The sequence below is a fragment of the Lynx rufus genome, unplaced genomic scaffold, assembly GCF_022079265.1.
Source record: "Lynx rufus isolate CCGP_SWC_20201006 ecotype Redwood Valley unplaced genomic scaffold, mLynRuf1.p SCAF_16, whole genome shotgun sequence".
Classification (NCBI taxonomy): domain Eukaryota; kingdom Metazoa; phylum Chordata; class Mammalia; order Carnivora; family Felidae; genus Lynx; species Lynx rufus.
Window position 1 is genome coordinate 40,716,181 of NW_025814830.1, and position 15,124 is coordinate 40,731,304.

General features: G+C 52.8%; 1 protein-coding gene across 2 annotated transcripts; it reads left to right on the plus strand.

Moving 5' to 3' along the window:
* Window positions 1-1,035: 1,035 nt before the first annotated feature.
* Window positions 1,036-11,996, plus strand: VPS4A (vacuolar protein sorting 4 homolog A). Of its 2 annotated transcripts, none has more exons than XM_047078662.1 (11): window positions 1,036-1,194; window positions 4,598-4,709; window positions 4,793-4,940; window positions 6,303-6,364; window positions 6,480-6,599; window positions 7,087-7,243; window positions 7,783-7,931; window positions 8,284-8,365; window positions 8,581-8,800; window positions 10,265-10,405; window positions 11,119-11,996. In XM_047078662.1, exons 1-11 carry the CDS (start codon window positions 1,174-1,176, stop codon window positions 11,218-11,220), a joined length of 1,314 nt encoding a protein of 437 aa, XP_046934618.1. In that variant the 5' UTR covers window positions 1,036-1,173; the 3' UTR covers window positions 11,221-11,996. The 2 variants fall into 2 exon arrangements, with proteins under 2 accessions (XP_046934618.1, XP_046934619.1); XM_047078663.1 differs by having other exon boundaries at window positions 6,306-6,364.
* Window positions 11,997-15,124: the final 3,128 nt, after the last annotated feature.

Consider the following 15,124-nt stretch of genomic DNA (forward strand, 5'->3'; position numbering starts at 1 on the left):
ATTACTTTAAAAAAATAAAAATCTGAAGAAGAAGAAGAAGAAGAAGAAGAAGAAGAAGAAGAAGAAACCCGCTTTCCTAAAGAGAAAAGTAGAAGGGCTAATATTAAAAAACAAAAACAGGGGCACCTGGGTGGCTCAGTTGGTTGAGCATCTGACTCTTGATTTAGGCACAGGTCGTGGTCTCATGGTTGGTGAGTTCAAGCCCCATGTGGGGCTCTGAGCTGACAGTGTGGGTCCGTTTGGGGTTCTCTGTCTCTCTGCCTCTTTCTCTCAAAAATAAATACATAAACATTTAAAAAGAGGAAAAAGTCTAAAATCAAACAAGAATAAAAACAGGGGTGCCAGGCTGGCTTAGTAAGTGGAACTTGGAGCTCTTGACCTTGGGGTCGTGAATTTGAGCCCCACGTTAGGTGTAGAAATTACTTAAAAAAATAAAATCTTTTAAAAAATAAATAAAATAATAAAGATAAAAAATAAAATAAAATAAGATAATAAAATAAAATAAAATAAAATAAAATAAAATAAAATAAAATAAAATAAAAAGCTGGCTTTAGACAGAGCCACCAGCATTATAATAATACTTAACAGGCTGAATCCCCCCAGTGTGGGGTACGCTGTGTTTACTTTAGTTAGCTCATTCATTCCCCCCAAAAGCCAGACAAGATACTAATTTTAGTACATCCTCTTAAATATCAGAAACTCGAAGCTCTGGGAAATTAGGCTTATACTGTGCAAGAAAAACTGACCTACAGGCGCTATTTCACAGCAATGGGGTCTAGGACTTGAGGTTTCTATTCGGTCCTGACTCTGGCCACGCCCCGCACCCAACCCCACCCCAGCCCTCGCTGGGCTCCCCGCCCCTAACACACCCCTAACACGCCCTCCGCCCGGCCCCACCCCGGACCTCGCCGGCACAGACCCCCGGCCTCCGGGAGGGCTGCCTGCAGTGCCGGCTGTGGCCGCTGGGGGGAAGTCGCGCGGCTCGGGCCCGACCGCTCTGGGCCGTGCTCCTCGCTCGCCCTCCGACTCCGCTCCCGCTGCGAGCGGCTGCCCTGCCCGCGCCCAGCGCCAACCCGCCGGGGTCCCCGCGCCGGACCCAGCAGCTCGGCTACCCGGGGCCGGACCGAGGCCGCAAGAAGCGCCGCGGGGTGTGGGGCGGACCCAGGAGATGAAATGACAACGTCAACCCTCCAGGTACCTCGGCGCGGCCGGGCTCGGCTTCCGGAGGCCGGAGGAGGCGCGGCGGGGCCTGCGAGCCAGCACTCGGGCGGGCGGCCTGCTCGGAGCCCCGGCCCCGCGGCTCCCGCCCCGCCGCCCTGTCGCCGCCTCCGCCCGTTTGTTTTCACGCGCTCGGAGCCACGGGCCGCCTCCTGTCCAGAACGCCCGCGCCCCCGCCCCCCGGCCGAGTCGGGCCGAGCCCCGAGGCCGCCGAGTGCAGCCGGCGTCGCCCAGGTACCGCCGCGGGGATCAGCCTCTCGCGGACCGCACCGGCGCCGCCCGGGAAGCTCGGCCCCGCAGTCGGGCTACTTGCCCTCCCTCCCTGCCTCCCTGAAGACGAGTCCCCGCTCCTTCCCCGGGGCCCCGATTTCTTCCCGTCGGCCGGCGACCCTTCATTCATTCCCTAGATCTTGCCTGGTGGTGCTGGGGTGGCGCCACCTGGACGCATGACTGACCCACCCTCCAGGTGCTGCCGGTCCTGCTGTGCCGGCCAACAGAAACATGCTCAGGCCTCGACCTGGGCTTCGGTCTTGGCTTTGCCGCTCATTGGCGTGTGACCTTGGGCCAGTTACTTGATCTTGGAATTTCGCGTTTCCTGTCAGTAAAATGGGGTAGTACCCTGTAGGGTTGTTGTGACAGTGGCTCCGGATTGAGTAATTCAGGTAGAGCGTTCTTGGCACAGTGTGTGCTACATAGTAAGTGCTCAGTAAGTCATGACAGATAAAGCGTGTGAGGGAGTTAGGCAAGACTTCGTGGAAGAAGGGGCGTTTGGCTGGATCAGGACAGGATGGGTGGCATTCAGATTCCTGAAGGCGGAGGAAAAGGTGGGAACAGGCCTGGAATAAATCGGGGTACTAGGCTAGGAATTAGTTAGGGTCCAAAGCCAGACACCACCGTCCACCAGCAGAAGCTGTGATCTGTTAGCGCAGGGGATTGTAAATTTTCACCTGTAGATCCCACCTGCTCAGACATTTTTTTGTCTTTGAGCTAAGAGTGTTTTTACGTGTTTTTTTTTAAAAAAAAACCCTAAGATCTAAGTCACCACATAAACCACATTCAAAGTGTATCATTCAATGGCTTTTAGTATATTCAGAGTTGTGCGACCGTCACCACACTTTAAAACATCTTCATCCCCCCAGAAACTCCACACCCTTTACTGTCATCCCCCAAACCCTCTATCTCTCCCAACCCTAGGCAACACTAATCTACTTTCCCTATGGATTTGCCTATTCTGGGCATTTTCTATAACTGGAATCATACAATATGTGGTTCTTTGTGACTGACTGGCTTCCCTCACTTATCATAATGTCGTAGGTTTTTATATTTTTAAAATGCTGGGAAAAGATACCTCATGACACGTGAAAATCATGAAATTCAAATTTCAGTGTCTATAAATAAAGTTTTATCGGAACTTTTGGGCTGCTTTTGGGCTACAAAGGCAGAGTTGAGTAGCCAGCTGCTAACAGAGATTGTATGGCCAGGAAAGTCTAACATTTACCGTCCGCTCCTTTACGGAAAGTTTGCCAGCCCCTGTGTTCACACATCTTCCTTACCCTTGTCTTTCTTCCTCATCCTCTGCCATCTGTGTTACTAGAGCTGTGGCAGGCTGGCAGTTTTATCTATCACCTCACCGTTGTGTTAGGCAAAACTACTCCTTCTCACATTGCACCAGCGGCCTCTTGCACATGAAACACTATGCAGATGCCAAAAAGACCTAATGTGCTCTTAGGCGCATTAATTAATAAAGTATCTAGAAGCGGGGGGCGGTGGGCAGAGCATGCCTGGATTATTTTTTGAACTCTGCCTTTCAAAAGGACAGACCCAAACAAGAATGCATACAGAGCGAAAAAGTCCAAGGAGATGGGCATATTGGTTCTGGAGAAGAGAAGCCATCAGGGACAGGAGGACTCGTTTCATGTCTTAGCTCAAGAGCCACTGTCCGGGGAGAGTAGACCCAAGAAGCTTGTGTTTAAATGAATCATTCCAGGGGGCGCCTGGGTGGCTCAGTCAGTTCAGCGTCCAACTCTTAGTTTTCAGCTCAGGTCGTGGTCTCATGGTTTGTGAGTCTGAGCCCCGCATTGAGCTCTGCACCGACAGTGTGGAGCCTGCTTGGGATTCTCTCTCTCCCCCCTCTCTCTGCCCCTCCCCCACTAGCTCTCTCTCAAAATAAATAAATAAACGTAAAAAAATTGTTTAAGCTAATCATTCCAGAAGGTTCTGGGCTCCTGGTCATTCTCTATTTTTAGGTAGTGGAGGTAGCAGAGCTTGAAAATAGTAGCCAACACTCCCTTCACCTTATCTCATCTTTTCAACCTGGTGAGTTCAGTTTTCATCAATCTGGCCTAACCTACTCCAGTCTGTTAGTTTTGTAGGACTAGCTGTGTCCTTCGGAGACCTCTTACTTTCAGATGAGGAAGGGCTGCACAAAGCCTGGGCCCTGCCAAGAGCTGATCAGGAGGTTTATTGTTTGCTGTGGATGGAACTTTGTGTTTACAGTGGGATCTGCCCGCCTCGTGTCTAGTGCTCATCAGCTTGGGGAAGATAATTCTGGTAATGCTTCCTGGGTTGCTGAAGCCATGGTTTCTAAAACTGGATATGTAGGTGTGGGGCAGCTGCCTGAAAGATCCAGCGTGTTTTAGGTTCAGTCTAGAGCACAGGCCGACAGGGTTTGTGAGATTCACAGAGACGCTTTCAAGGGTTCTTACAAGACTCCAGAGGACCGTTTCCCTTAATTGGTAGCACATATCTGGGTCTGGGGTAAGCAAGCACTTTTCTCACTGAAGCTACTGCTATACTGACCCATGTGTCCAAGCATCCCTTCCCTAAGTAGCAAATTTAGGAAAACCGTCTCCCCTTTTCACCCTAGAGAAGCAAGTTGGGCCAGTAGAAGGAAGTAGAGATCCCTTTCGTCCGTCTCATAAAACTCAGGGCTGGCTCTTCTCTGGCCTTCGAGGTCAAATGCGGTTTCTGGCCTTCATGCTGAGCAGCGCAGCAGTCAGTTCGTTCTGGTGTTTCCCCTGTTCCAGGCACTGGGTCCGGTGCTGCGTCCGGGTCTGGGTCCACCTTTCTTTCCCTTGAGGCACGGAATAGAAAGTGGATTCTCCCTTTGAGCTCTAACCTGAGATATTTGATCAGGTTTCCACTTGGTGAAATCCAGAGCGAAATTGAGAAGGAAGTTGCTTTTCACTCTATGAGCGCATTGTGAAGAGGGATGGCTGTCATTTAAAGCTTCCTCTTAAGGCCTTTCTGGTTGATGTTGGAAATAGAGGCCGACATAATGGTGTGCGACCCACAGATCCACAGGATTCCTGCTGCCTGGGACCCCAAGGGCTTTTTGGGTCTCTTGGGAAGCACTGAGGTACTTGCTTTGCCTTTCCAGAAAGCCATTGACCTGGTGACAAAAGCCACAGAAGAGGATAAAGCCAAGAATTACGAGGAGGCACTCCGGCTCTACCAGCATGCCGTGGAGTATTTCCTACACGCTATCAAATGTGAGTCACAGCAGGGCCCTCCCCGGCTGCCGAACCCCTGCAAGAGCAGAGCGGGTACCCCCTCTCTGATTCCCCTTTTGCAGATGAGGCACACAGCGACAAGGCCAAGGAGAGCATTCGAGCCAAGTGCATGCAGTACCTAGACCGAGCGGAGAAGCTGAAGGATTATTTACGAAACAAAGAGAAGCATGGCAAGAAGCCAGTCAAAGAAAATCAGAGTGAGAGCAAGGGGTGAGCACGGAGGAGGGGAGGACCCGGCCGGGACTGGAGCCCCCGTGAGCACCTCCCTGCCATTCTTGGTGCTCATGATGCCTTCGACTTCCATAGCGCCTTCCTCCTGGGGAATTGCACCCATCTAGTGACAAGGCCCCTAGCTGCTCTCCGCAGGTGCTTTGCAGAGTACTTCCGTGGGCGGTGCCTCAGCTGTGAGTGAAACAGGGAGCCAGCGTGGAGGTCACTAGCCTTGGATTCTGCAGTCAGACTCTCAGGCTCTATCTTGGCTCTGCCACTTCCTAGCCAAGTGACCGTGGACAAGTGCCATGACCCCTGTGGCTCCAGGCTCCTCCTCTATAGAAGGGGGATAACGGGCCTGCCCACCCAGTGTTGCTCTAAGGAGCAAATGAGAGGACACAGGGAAAGCCCCGAGAGCTCTGCCTGCAGTCAGGATGAAAAAGTATCTGCCGCTGTTACAGTCAGAGTTCTTGTCTTCATCTGACCGATGAGGCAACACACTCAAGTTCAGAGATACGGTCTAGGTCACTGAGCCGGTACTTGATGGAGTCTGGACCCACACCCAGGGCTTCTGTTTCCAGCCACAAAGCCAGTGCTCGCCCTGCAGCCTCTCTCCTCACATCTGTGGTTTGCCTACCACAGAGATCCCAGGTAGCTGAGCATCAAGGCCAGTGGTGTCCTGGAGGCGACGGGGAGGGTCCCAGGCAGAAGTGTCACGGAGCGGGAGACAGGCAGGTGATGTGTCAGCTGCCCCACCAGAGCTGAGAGGCGTGGCTCCCGGGTGGATGGGCTTGCCCAGGCCAGGGAACGCGCTCTCGGAAGAGAGGAAGAGGGCCAGGGGGTGAGGCATCTTGGGGGGGCTGGAAGAGTTTTGAGAAGGGCCAACCACTTATGTCCCATTAGGGGACTGGCCCTGGGGTGAGGCCAGTGACTATGTTCCCTTCCTGAGTGCTCCCCTTTAGACTTAAACTTCACTTCTTCTCTGAGTCACAGCCACTTGCCATCTGGCTGTAAGTCTGTGCGAAAGGCCGGGGACAGCTCCAGCTGCCTCCCCAGCTGCTCCTGAAGTCCAGCCAAAGCACACGTCCCTCATCGGCCTTCTAGAGAGGGCACACATCTCTATTCTTGCTCCCTTAATGAAGAAACAAGGATGGGTGACGGGAGTATTTCCTGGAGGATGTGGAGGGAGTGTCGAGAACAGGCGGCCCGAATGTTCTTGAGTTACCTGCTTGTGGGTCTCTACTGTTGAGCAGGACAGGCGTCTCTGCCACTGGGCCAGCAGCCAGAGCCTGACTTTGCTCTCAATGCCTCCTTGCCCAACCGCCTCTCGCTTTAGATGTTCTCTTCTGTCTCCTTTCCCAGCAGTGATAGTGACAGTGAAGGGGATAATCCAGAGAAAAAGAAACTGCAGGAACAACTGATGGGTAAGAGGCCCGAGGCCCTGCAGCAATGGGAGGGGGACATGGTGAGGGCCCCTGAAGGGTCGGCTCAGGCTCCACAGTCAGCCTCCAGGTCAAAGGCTCCGCTTGCCTCTTGTAGGTGCTGTTGTGATGGAGAAGCCCAACATTCGGTGGAATGATGTGGCCGGGCTCGAGGGGGCCAAGGAGGCCCTCAAAGAAGCTGTCATTTTGCCAATTAAATTCCCACATTTGTTCACAGGTAAGAGTTGAGCTACTTTAGGCCCAGACAGTAAAAGCAGCAGGTTTTTGAGGAAGCCAGCTCAGGGCTTCCACGCTGAAGGTGTCCAGGAGCAGGCAGCGACTCGGCTCTCTTGGCCGTCAGCGGGTGAGGGCCTGACCTTCCCACGGGCTCTGAGTCGGGAGAGGCTCCGGGACCTGCTCATCGCCGTCATCTGGCTCCTCCCTGGTGTCAGAAACACCTTTGCGACTAGAACTTTGACTTGACCACCCCAGTGAGTAATCAGGGTCAGGAACCAGTGCCGGCCAGTGTCACTTTGCGAGGTCTTGGGGGTCACGAGCCGGGGCTGGGAGCAAGTTCTCAGCAGGCTGTTCAGTTCCCTTTATTCCTTCGTTTCTAGAATCTGTTGTCTTGTAGAACTTTTCTCTCCCGCCTTAAGTCTCCTCTTTTTCTCTGTTCCCTTTCCCTAATCGGGAAGAAGCTCACCTCAGTTTGTTCTTTCTCGTAGGCAAGCGTACGCCTTGGCGAGGGATACTGCTCTTTGGACCCCCTGGCACAGGCAAATCCTACCTGGCCAAAGCGGTGGCGACAGAGGCCAACAACTCCACCTTCTTCTCTGTGTCCTCTTCAGACTTGATGTCTAAGTGGTTGGGGGAGAGTGAGAAGTAAGTCAGCTGCCAGGCCCTGCTGCCCTGCCCTCACGGCACCTCCCAGAGGAGCCGCTGTTGGGTGTCAGGGAGAAGTAGCCAGCAGAGGGGGATCTTGCTAGCTTGGTGCACGGGACGCTGTCCTGACGAAGAGTGCTGACGTTGACTGGGAACTTGGGAGAGAGGAGCCCTCGTGAAGGGAAGGGAAATAAATGCGCTCGCAGTCTCTGGGTATCAGGTGGGTGTCCCCTGTTGGGGACTTCGTGTGGTTCAGTTATTTCCCACACCGACTCCCATTTTGCAGAAGATCGCACTGAGGCTGAGCGGAGGGGAAGGGACTTGTCCTAAATCCAGAGCTAATGAGTGAGGCTGTCCCCAAGGCAGGCTGTTCCCCCTGGTACAGTGCTGCCAGTGGATTTGTGATGACTTTTTCTGAAATCCAAGCATGACTGGAGTCTTGACCCGCCTGTGGGAAGGGCGAGAGAAGCAGTGACTGGGCCCCTGGCCGGGCATGTGTGTGGGTGTCCCGATCCCAGACCCGCTTGTCACCTTCACAGGCTAGTCAAGAACCTGTTTGAGCTGGCCAGGCAGCACAAGCCTTCCATCATCTTCATCGATGAGGTGGATTCCCTCTGCGGGTCCCGCAATGAGAATGAGAGCGAAGCTGCTCGAAGGATCAAAACGGAGTTCTTGGTCCAGATGCAGGGTGAGTGCCAGTGCCGGGTGCCCTCCCTGGTTCTCGGTCTACCTAGAGCCAGCCCCGGGCTTCATCGTTTAGCCGCGGCTGGATCTGATTGTCCTTAGGGAGGAGAGAAAATGTCCGGGGAGCGGTTCTCAGCTCCATCTCCCCAGGCCTTCAGTGAGGTCACCGTGGCCTCCGCTGCCGGCCCTCTGCCCTCCCCGAGCCAGGCAGGGTTCGGGGCTCTGGGCCCCGCAGAGCTGCTGGTGGCCCTGCCGGTGGTGGCACAGGGATGGCCCTGCATCGGGTGCTTCCCACGGATTCTGCCTGGTCCTTGCGGGTGTTCTGGGTCAGCATCTGTGTTCCCCTCTCTCCCCAGGGGTGGGGAATAACAACGATGGGACCCTGGTTCTCGGTGCCACAAACATCCCGTGGGTGTTGGATTCAGCCATTAGAAGGAGGTGAGTCTTCCCCAGTAGGAGCCAGGGGCTGAGGCCTTTCTCCACCTGTGGTCAGTCCTGCCGCTGGCAGCCGTGGGTGCAACCCGACCCCATTTCCCTGGAGGCTTCTTCGTGTCTGCGTGGCGAGGCCAGCTTCGGGAGGACCACGACGCCCTTCTCCATGAAGACCGTTGTACCATCTGCTCTCAAGTCCTGCCCTGTGCTTGGCTCTCTAGGTTTGAAAAGCGGATTTACATCCCGCTGCCCGAGGAGGCTGCCCGTGCCCAGATGTTCCGGTTGCATCTGGGGAGCACCCCCCACAACCTCACTGATGCCAACATCCACGAGCTGGCCCGGAAGACGGAAGGCTACTCAGGCGCTGACATCAGCATCATTGTGCGGGACTCCCTCATGCAGCCTGTTCGAAAAGTACAGTCGGCAACACACTTCAAAAAGGTGAGTGGCCGGCAGGGAGTCGCTTAGGGAGTGTCATAGGAACACGGATATCCATTTTCTTGGCCCGCAGCTTGGCTGCTCAGGTGATGATACATCTTTGGTCTCTTGGAGAATCAAGGGCAAGTACAAAATGAGCCCTCTGGCTCCAGGGGCTGTGGTTGCCCCTGCTCCGTCCTTTCCTGTAGTTCTTGCTTGAGTGTGACTACCTCAGACTGTGAAGCCAGAGGCCACGGCAGCCACCTCTGCCACCCCCGGCTGTGCCACCACGTGTGGGGCCCCACTCGATGTCTGAAAAGTGTTGGGCACAAAATCACACGCTCGAAGGAGGATCTCGTTTCACACAGCACATCTCTGCCCAGTGTCCGCCAAGGGTCCTGCTCTGCGCCTGGTGCTGTTCTAGGAGCCAGGGAGACATTTGTGACCAGAGCAGAATAAATCTCTGCCTTGTAGGAGCCTCCTGTCTAGTTGGGGTGAAATTTGTCTCTGAGGGTGATGAGGGGAAGGACAGAGCAGGGGAGGGCGTCTGGTGTTCTGGAGTTTGGAGCGTGGTGGGCAGGTTGTACTCTTTTTTTTTTTTTAATTTTTTTTTTTTAACGTTTATTTATTTTTGAGACAGAGAGAGACGGAGCATGAACGGGGGAGGGGCAGAGAGAGAGGGAGACACAGTATCGGAAGCAGGCTCCAGGCTCTGAGCCATCAGCCCAGAGCCCGACGTGGGGCTCGAACTCACGGACCGCGAGATCGTGACCTGAGCTGAAGTCGGACGCCCAACCGACTGAGCCACCCAGGCGCCCCTATTATTATTTTTTTAATGTTTATTTATTTCTGAGACAGAGCATGAGTCGGGGAGGGGCAGAAAGAGAGGGGGACACAGAATCTGAAGCAGGCTCCAGGCTCCGAGCTATCAGCACAGAGCCTGACACGGGGCTCGAACTCACGGACTGAGAGATCATGACCTGAGCCAAAGCCAGACGCTCAACCGACTGAGCCACCCAGGTGCCCCCAGGTTGTACTCTTAAGGGGTACATCACCCCAGGTGACATTTGAGTCAACAGTTGAAGGAAGGAGGGACTTAGCCTCGGGGATATTCAGGGGAATGTTGCCAATAAAGCAGACTGGTTGGAAAGACATTTCTGATGTCACTGCATTTGTGGTGAGATCTGACGGAATGGATGAGCAAGAGGAAGATATCAGGGCGCTCTGGACCCCAAACTGAGATTCTGGAGAACAGCGCCTGGAATAGCAGGCTAATCACAAACCGCTGAGATTCTACTTCGAGCTACTTTGACTACCAACCCGAGTTTTGAAGGAGTCATTGCCTTCTCAGACTGATGACCTCGAAACTCAGGCGTGCGTTCATTCCCTACCATTCCCTTCTCTTCGTGACTCAGAACCTGAGGCATCCTGTCTCTTCCCCAAGCACTGAGGGGCAACCCCTCCAGCCAGACTCCTCTTTGATTTCAGGTCTGTGGCCCTTCCCGCACCAACCCTAGCGTTATGATCGATGACCTCCTGACCCCATGTTCCCCAGGGGACCCAGAGGCCATGGAGATGACTTGGATGGATGTCCCTGGTGACAAACTCTTAGAGCCTGTGGTTTGCATGGTAAGCAGCCGGCTGGGCCAGGGATTGCACGGAGACCAGAAAATTGGGGCCTTGGGTCTGAAAATAAGCTCTGCTTCTCTGTCCTGGGCTGTTGTGCCTCCTCCCAAACAGAATGGCCGATGGGGCTCTGGGTAGCTGGAGCTCCTGCCATTAGACTTACTGCGGGCCCAGCATGAGGCCATAGTGTTAGTATTTTACTTTCTTCAGCAAGAAAAAAGGCCAGCTGGTGTGACTGCATCATTCCACGGGTTTGGCTTGCTTTGTGCCCAGAAGGAAACAGTGTCTTTCAGCAGTTTGCTTTGATGCTGTTGCACAGGCAGCCTCATGGGACTAGTCTGGCCCTTTCCTCATCCTGGTCTTGTTGACGGTCTTGCCTGTTGCGTGTGGCAGGTGTCCTGCCAGTGCGGCTGGTGTGGTGGGTGTGGAGTCAGAAAGAGCTTCTCGTGGGAGTTAAGAGATGAGGGGAGCTTGGATTCTCTCAGATGAGGAGTGGGCCTGTTTGGAAACGACATGAGCCGCCTCAGGAGGGAAGAGCCGTCCTGTCACAGGAGACATTCAAGCAGAAGCTGGGCAACCAAGGGGAGCTTTGCACTTGGGGCTGGGAGTGACCACGAGGGGAGGCCTCTTCCTGCCCTGGACCACATGGCTCTGTGACACGGGGAGGCCGAGGACCTGGAGCCTGGCTCCTCAGCTTCGTGCCCTTGTCTTTGCAGTCGGACATGCTCCGGTCTCTGGCTACCACTCGGCCCACCGTGAATGCAGAGGACCTCCTGAAAGTGAAGAAATTCTCAGAGGACTTTGGACAGGAGAGTTAAAAATTTCTTCACTCGGTGATGGTGAAGGTGGGAGGAATTGATTGGGGTAAAAAAAATCCACGGCACCCCCCATGTCAGCAGCCAGACAGGGCCCCGGGGCTCATCTTCACGTCACTCTGGCGTCCCCTCTGCTGTCTGGCCACCAGCCGGGGAGTGGGAAGGAAGGGCCTCCGGGGCCGCAGAGACACAGAAGCACATTCGGCACTGGGTGGAATACTGGTTCTTCCTACTGGTTCTCCTCCTCTTCTGGATGCTCATCAACTCCTTGTCCTGCCCCTCCACGTTTTGTTTTGTTTTTTGAACCTTTCTTTGTTCCCCTAAATTAATGCTGCTTGGATTTTTGTCTTCTTTATAAATAAAGTTAAAATCTCCCAGAAGCGTCAAGGAGTAGGAGCAGCCCACACTGTGGGGCTGGTGCAGACCGTCAGAATGGCTTGCCAGCTCCCTCCGCCCTTTCCTTCTAACCCAAGTTTTACTCCTTGTGCACACAATGGCGAATGCCCTAGGTCGCCAGCCCAAGCCCTGCCTGTAAAGGTTGAGAGTAAAGCCAAGCCATTCCCAACCCCTACGTCAGCATCCCCGGCCCTGTGTCCTCCCTGCAGGAGGAGAGGATGGTTTTTGTGAGCACAAAGCTATGTAGATCAGAATGAGTGAGGGCAGTCAGGTAGGGTTTCACTGCTGCCTTCTCTTCCCTCTGAATGTGAGAACGCTGAACCCAGCCACTGCCCCTGGCACCCTGCCCTGGAAATGGGCTAATAAATCCTTTTCCCTCTTGAGCCACCTGAGTGATCTCATCTTTGATTCCTGTCTGGGGCTTCTTGAAGGCCACACTTGCTTCCAGTAGAAAGACCCTCTGGTTTTCTCTCCGTGCTCTTCTCGTCAGCAGAGGAGGGCATTGCCAGCTGTCACAGTTCCGCAGCCTGTTCTCCGGTCAGGTCGGCCAGAACTTTTTTTCGCCTTAAGGCCTTGCAAATGTGGGACCTGGACAGTTCTCCCTGCAAACCGGGGGGCCTGTGGGCCAGACACGGCCTGCAGCTGTGTTTGCTTTGGTCTGCTGCCAGCATTGAAAAAGCAAGAGAGTTGATGTGGAAATTCAGAGTTCTGGCTTTGGGGACATCGGGCAACTCTGGGCCTGCGTCCCCGTGAGACATCCTGTCAGCCGCAGCCGAGCAGGGGCTGCGCTGTTCAGGAGGAGAACACACTGTCCGGCGCAGCCATCCCCACATGGACTGCTTCTTTCCCTTGCGTTGCCTGCCCAGCCCCTGTGGCCGTTTGGATTTGTGACTCCTGATCATGAGACGCCCGAGACTCCAGAGCGGGCAGCCCTAGAAATGCCGTCTGTCGAGGAGGCTGTCGCATTTTGACCACGCGCATGTGAACATACAGAAGGCCCGGCATCGGGTTGTTCCAGCCCTCCTCCCCCTCAAGAAGCCGGTATTATTGTTCTATATCTTAGTAAAACCCGAATTGTCCAGAATGGATTACGTGGCCCACCTTAGATCACGTTAGCCTTGCCACTGTGGTGTTCTTTGATTTGGTTAGGAATGGCTGCTGAATTGAGCCAGCTTTTGATGGGTTCCTTGAAGGCTCGGGCCCAAGCACTCCTCTCCACTTGGGTGCGTTAGCCCTGCCTCGATAACCTGCTGCCTCAGCCACCAATTACTGTTTGTAAGTGCTGGACTAGAAGCCAGCATAGGACACTGCCTCTGCTTGTGCAGTTTCCTTTTAGCCTTTTGTGTTTTCTTATTCTGCCTCCAGTCACCTTTACTTGAATCAGGAGCTCCTCACTTTATTTTTTAATCTTCCTTTCTACTGCTTAAACACCTTAAGTCACAGGGGTTAACGGAAACTGGGGCTGCTGTGGCTCATCACAGCACGCCATGCCTCTCCATTCCTGTCTCCACCACCAGTGACTCGGAGCAGGGTGACGAATGTCCTATTCACATTTGGGGCTGAACCGATGCGGTGGCTTCACCATCTATGTTAAACATGGCTAATATGTGCAGAGGAATTTCCTCCCCTAAATGCTAACCGTGAAATTCCCTCTTCCCTACTTGGGAATTCTATCCTAAACCTTCTGTCTACCTTGGCTTTCACTTTGGTAGTTGACCTCTAAAACTTTCCTTAGCTCAAGATGCTGATTGCTGGCTGATGTATCTGCCTGAGATGGGAGAGATTTTATTACAAATCCAGATTTGTTGCCTTTGGTCTACAGTATTTAGTTGAACACATCCTTCCTCTAAGTGGATTTGGTTACAATAGTAAACTTCAAGTTGTCAGCAATATAGACAGTTTCAAGCTTTCTCTAAGGTCCACTCTGAGTTACCATATACTCTTGGGCCCCCAGGTCAGGAAGCTTCAGTCAAATGTTACAGACCTACATTACAAAGGCATCAGTGAGAACTGTTAACCTCAGAGCACTGTAAGGTGTAAGGAAACATTAGAATATTCTGATGCCTGGGGCACCTGGGTAGCTCAGTTGGTTGAGCTTCCGACTCCGGCTCAGGTCATGATCTCACAGTCTGTGAGTCCAAGCCCCGCGTCAGGCTCTGTGCTGTCAGCTCAGAGCCTGGAGCCTGCTTCAGATTCTGTGTCTCCTTCTCTGACTCTCCCCCATTCATGCTCTGTCTCTGTCTGTCTCAGAAATAAATAAACATTAAAAAATTTTTTAGAATATTCTGATGCCACCCTGCAGGAGGTTATAAACATTGTCCAAGGGAATGGAGGCTCATTGAATTCTAATTTCATAAGGATCCATGTTTTTAGTATGAATAAGAGTTTTCTATAGACTTCCCCAGGGGCTGAGTATCTAACCTTGGAGCAATGCTGGCACCTGTTCCCTTCCAAAGTTTAATGCACAGAGAGCCAGTTCCCTTTTGCTTGGCCTCATAGTATGACCCCCAGACGGCCTGTTTAGAGAAAGCCGTACAGGAGAGTGGGTCTTTCCTGGGTTTGTTTAGCTAACTGCTGTTTAAAACATGCTGTTTTCTGGGGCACCTGCGTGACTCAGCGGGTTAAGTGTTTGACTCTTGGTTTCGGCTCAGGCCATGATCTCATGGTTTGTGAGGTCAAGCCCCATGTTGGGCTCTGCACTGACAGCGTGGAGCCTGCTTGGGATTCTCTCTCTCTCCTCCTTTCTCTGCCCCTCCTCCTCCTCTTCACCCAGCTCACACTGTCTCTCAAAATAAATAAATAAACATTAAATAAATAAAACACGTTTTTTTCTAAACTTACTGGACTTACTACATGGGTACTTGGATTTTGAGGGCTGTGTTTGGTAAGGGTACCTGCCTTGTAAAACACTCAACATAAAAATGAGGCAAAACCAGTATCTTGAGAAACAAGTTCCTTCACCTCCTGACAAAGCTTTTACAGTGTCTTATGGCTACTCATTGGTCAACGTGATGCTAATTTATGTTTTCAAAACAAGTGTGGTGACCAGGAAGCACATTTTGCTTTCTAACTGTGACAGGAAGAGGTTCATTGCTCCGTCTCAACTGTCATCCTTCCCCTAGCCATGCTCCATGACCTCCACCCAAAGAGTACCAGCTGCCCAAGAGATCTCAGCAGGAAAATCATCCCCAAATCTGCTAAAGGTAGAAGGCAGAAGGTGGAGATCAAAACTGTGTAAACCTGGTAAAATGTGTGGGTACTCATTTACATTAATATTGTCATTAAACACTTCTGTGAACTGTGGCCATCCTGTTTCACTTACACACGCACACTGGTGCCCAAGGCAAAGAAGGATTCCGCAGGTATGATACACAAGCCCTTTGTAAAAAGAACTCTGTGAAGATGGTCAACCACAGCCTTAACCTGCATTTTTAAGCAAAGCTTTCAGATATTTTGGGACTATGTTATTATCAAATCTTGGCGTTGGGATAGATTATACAGGTCTATGAAA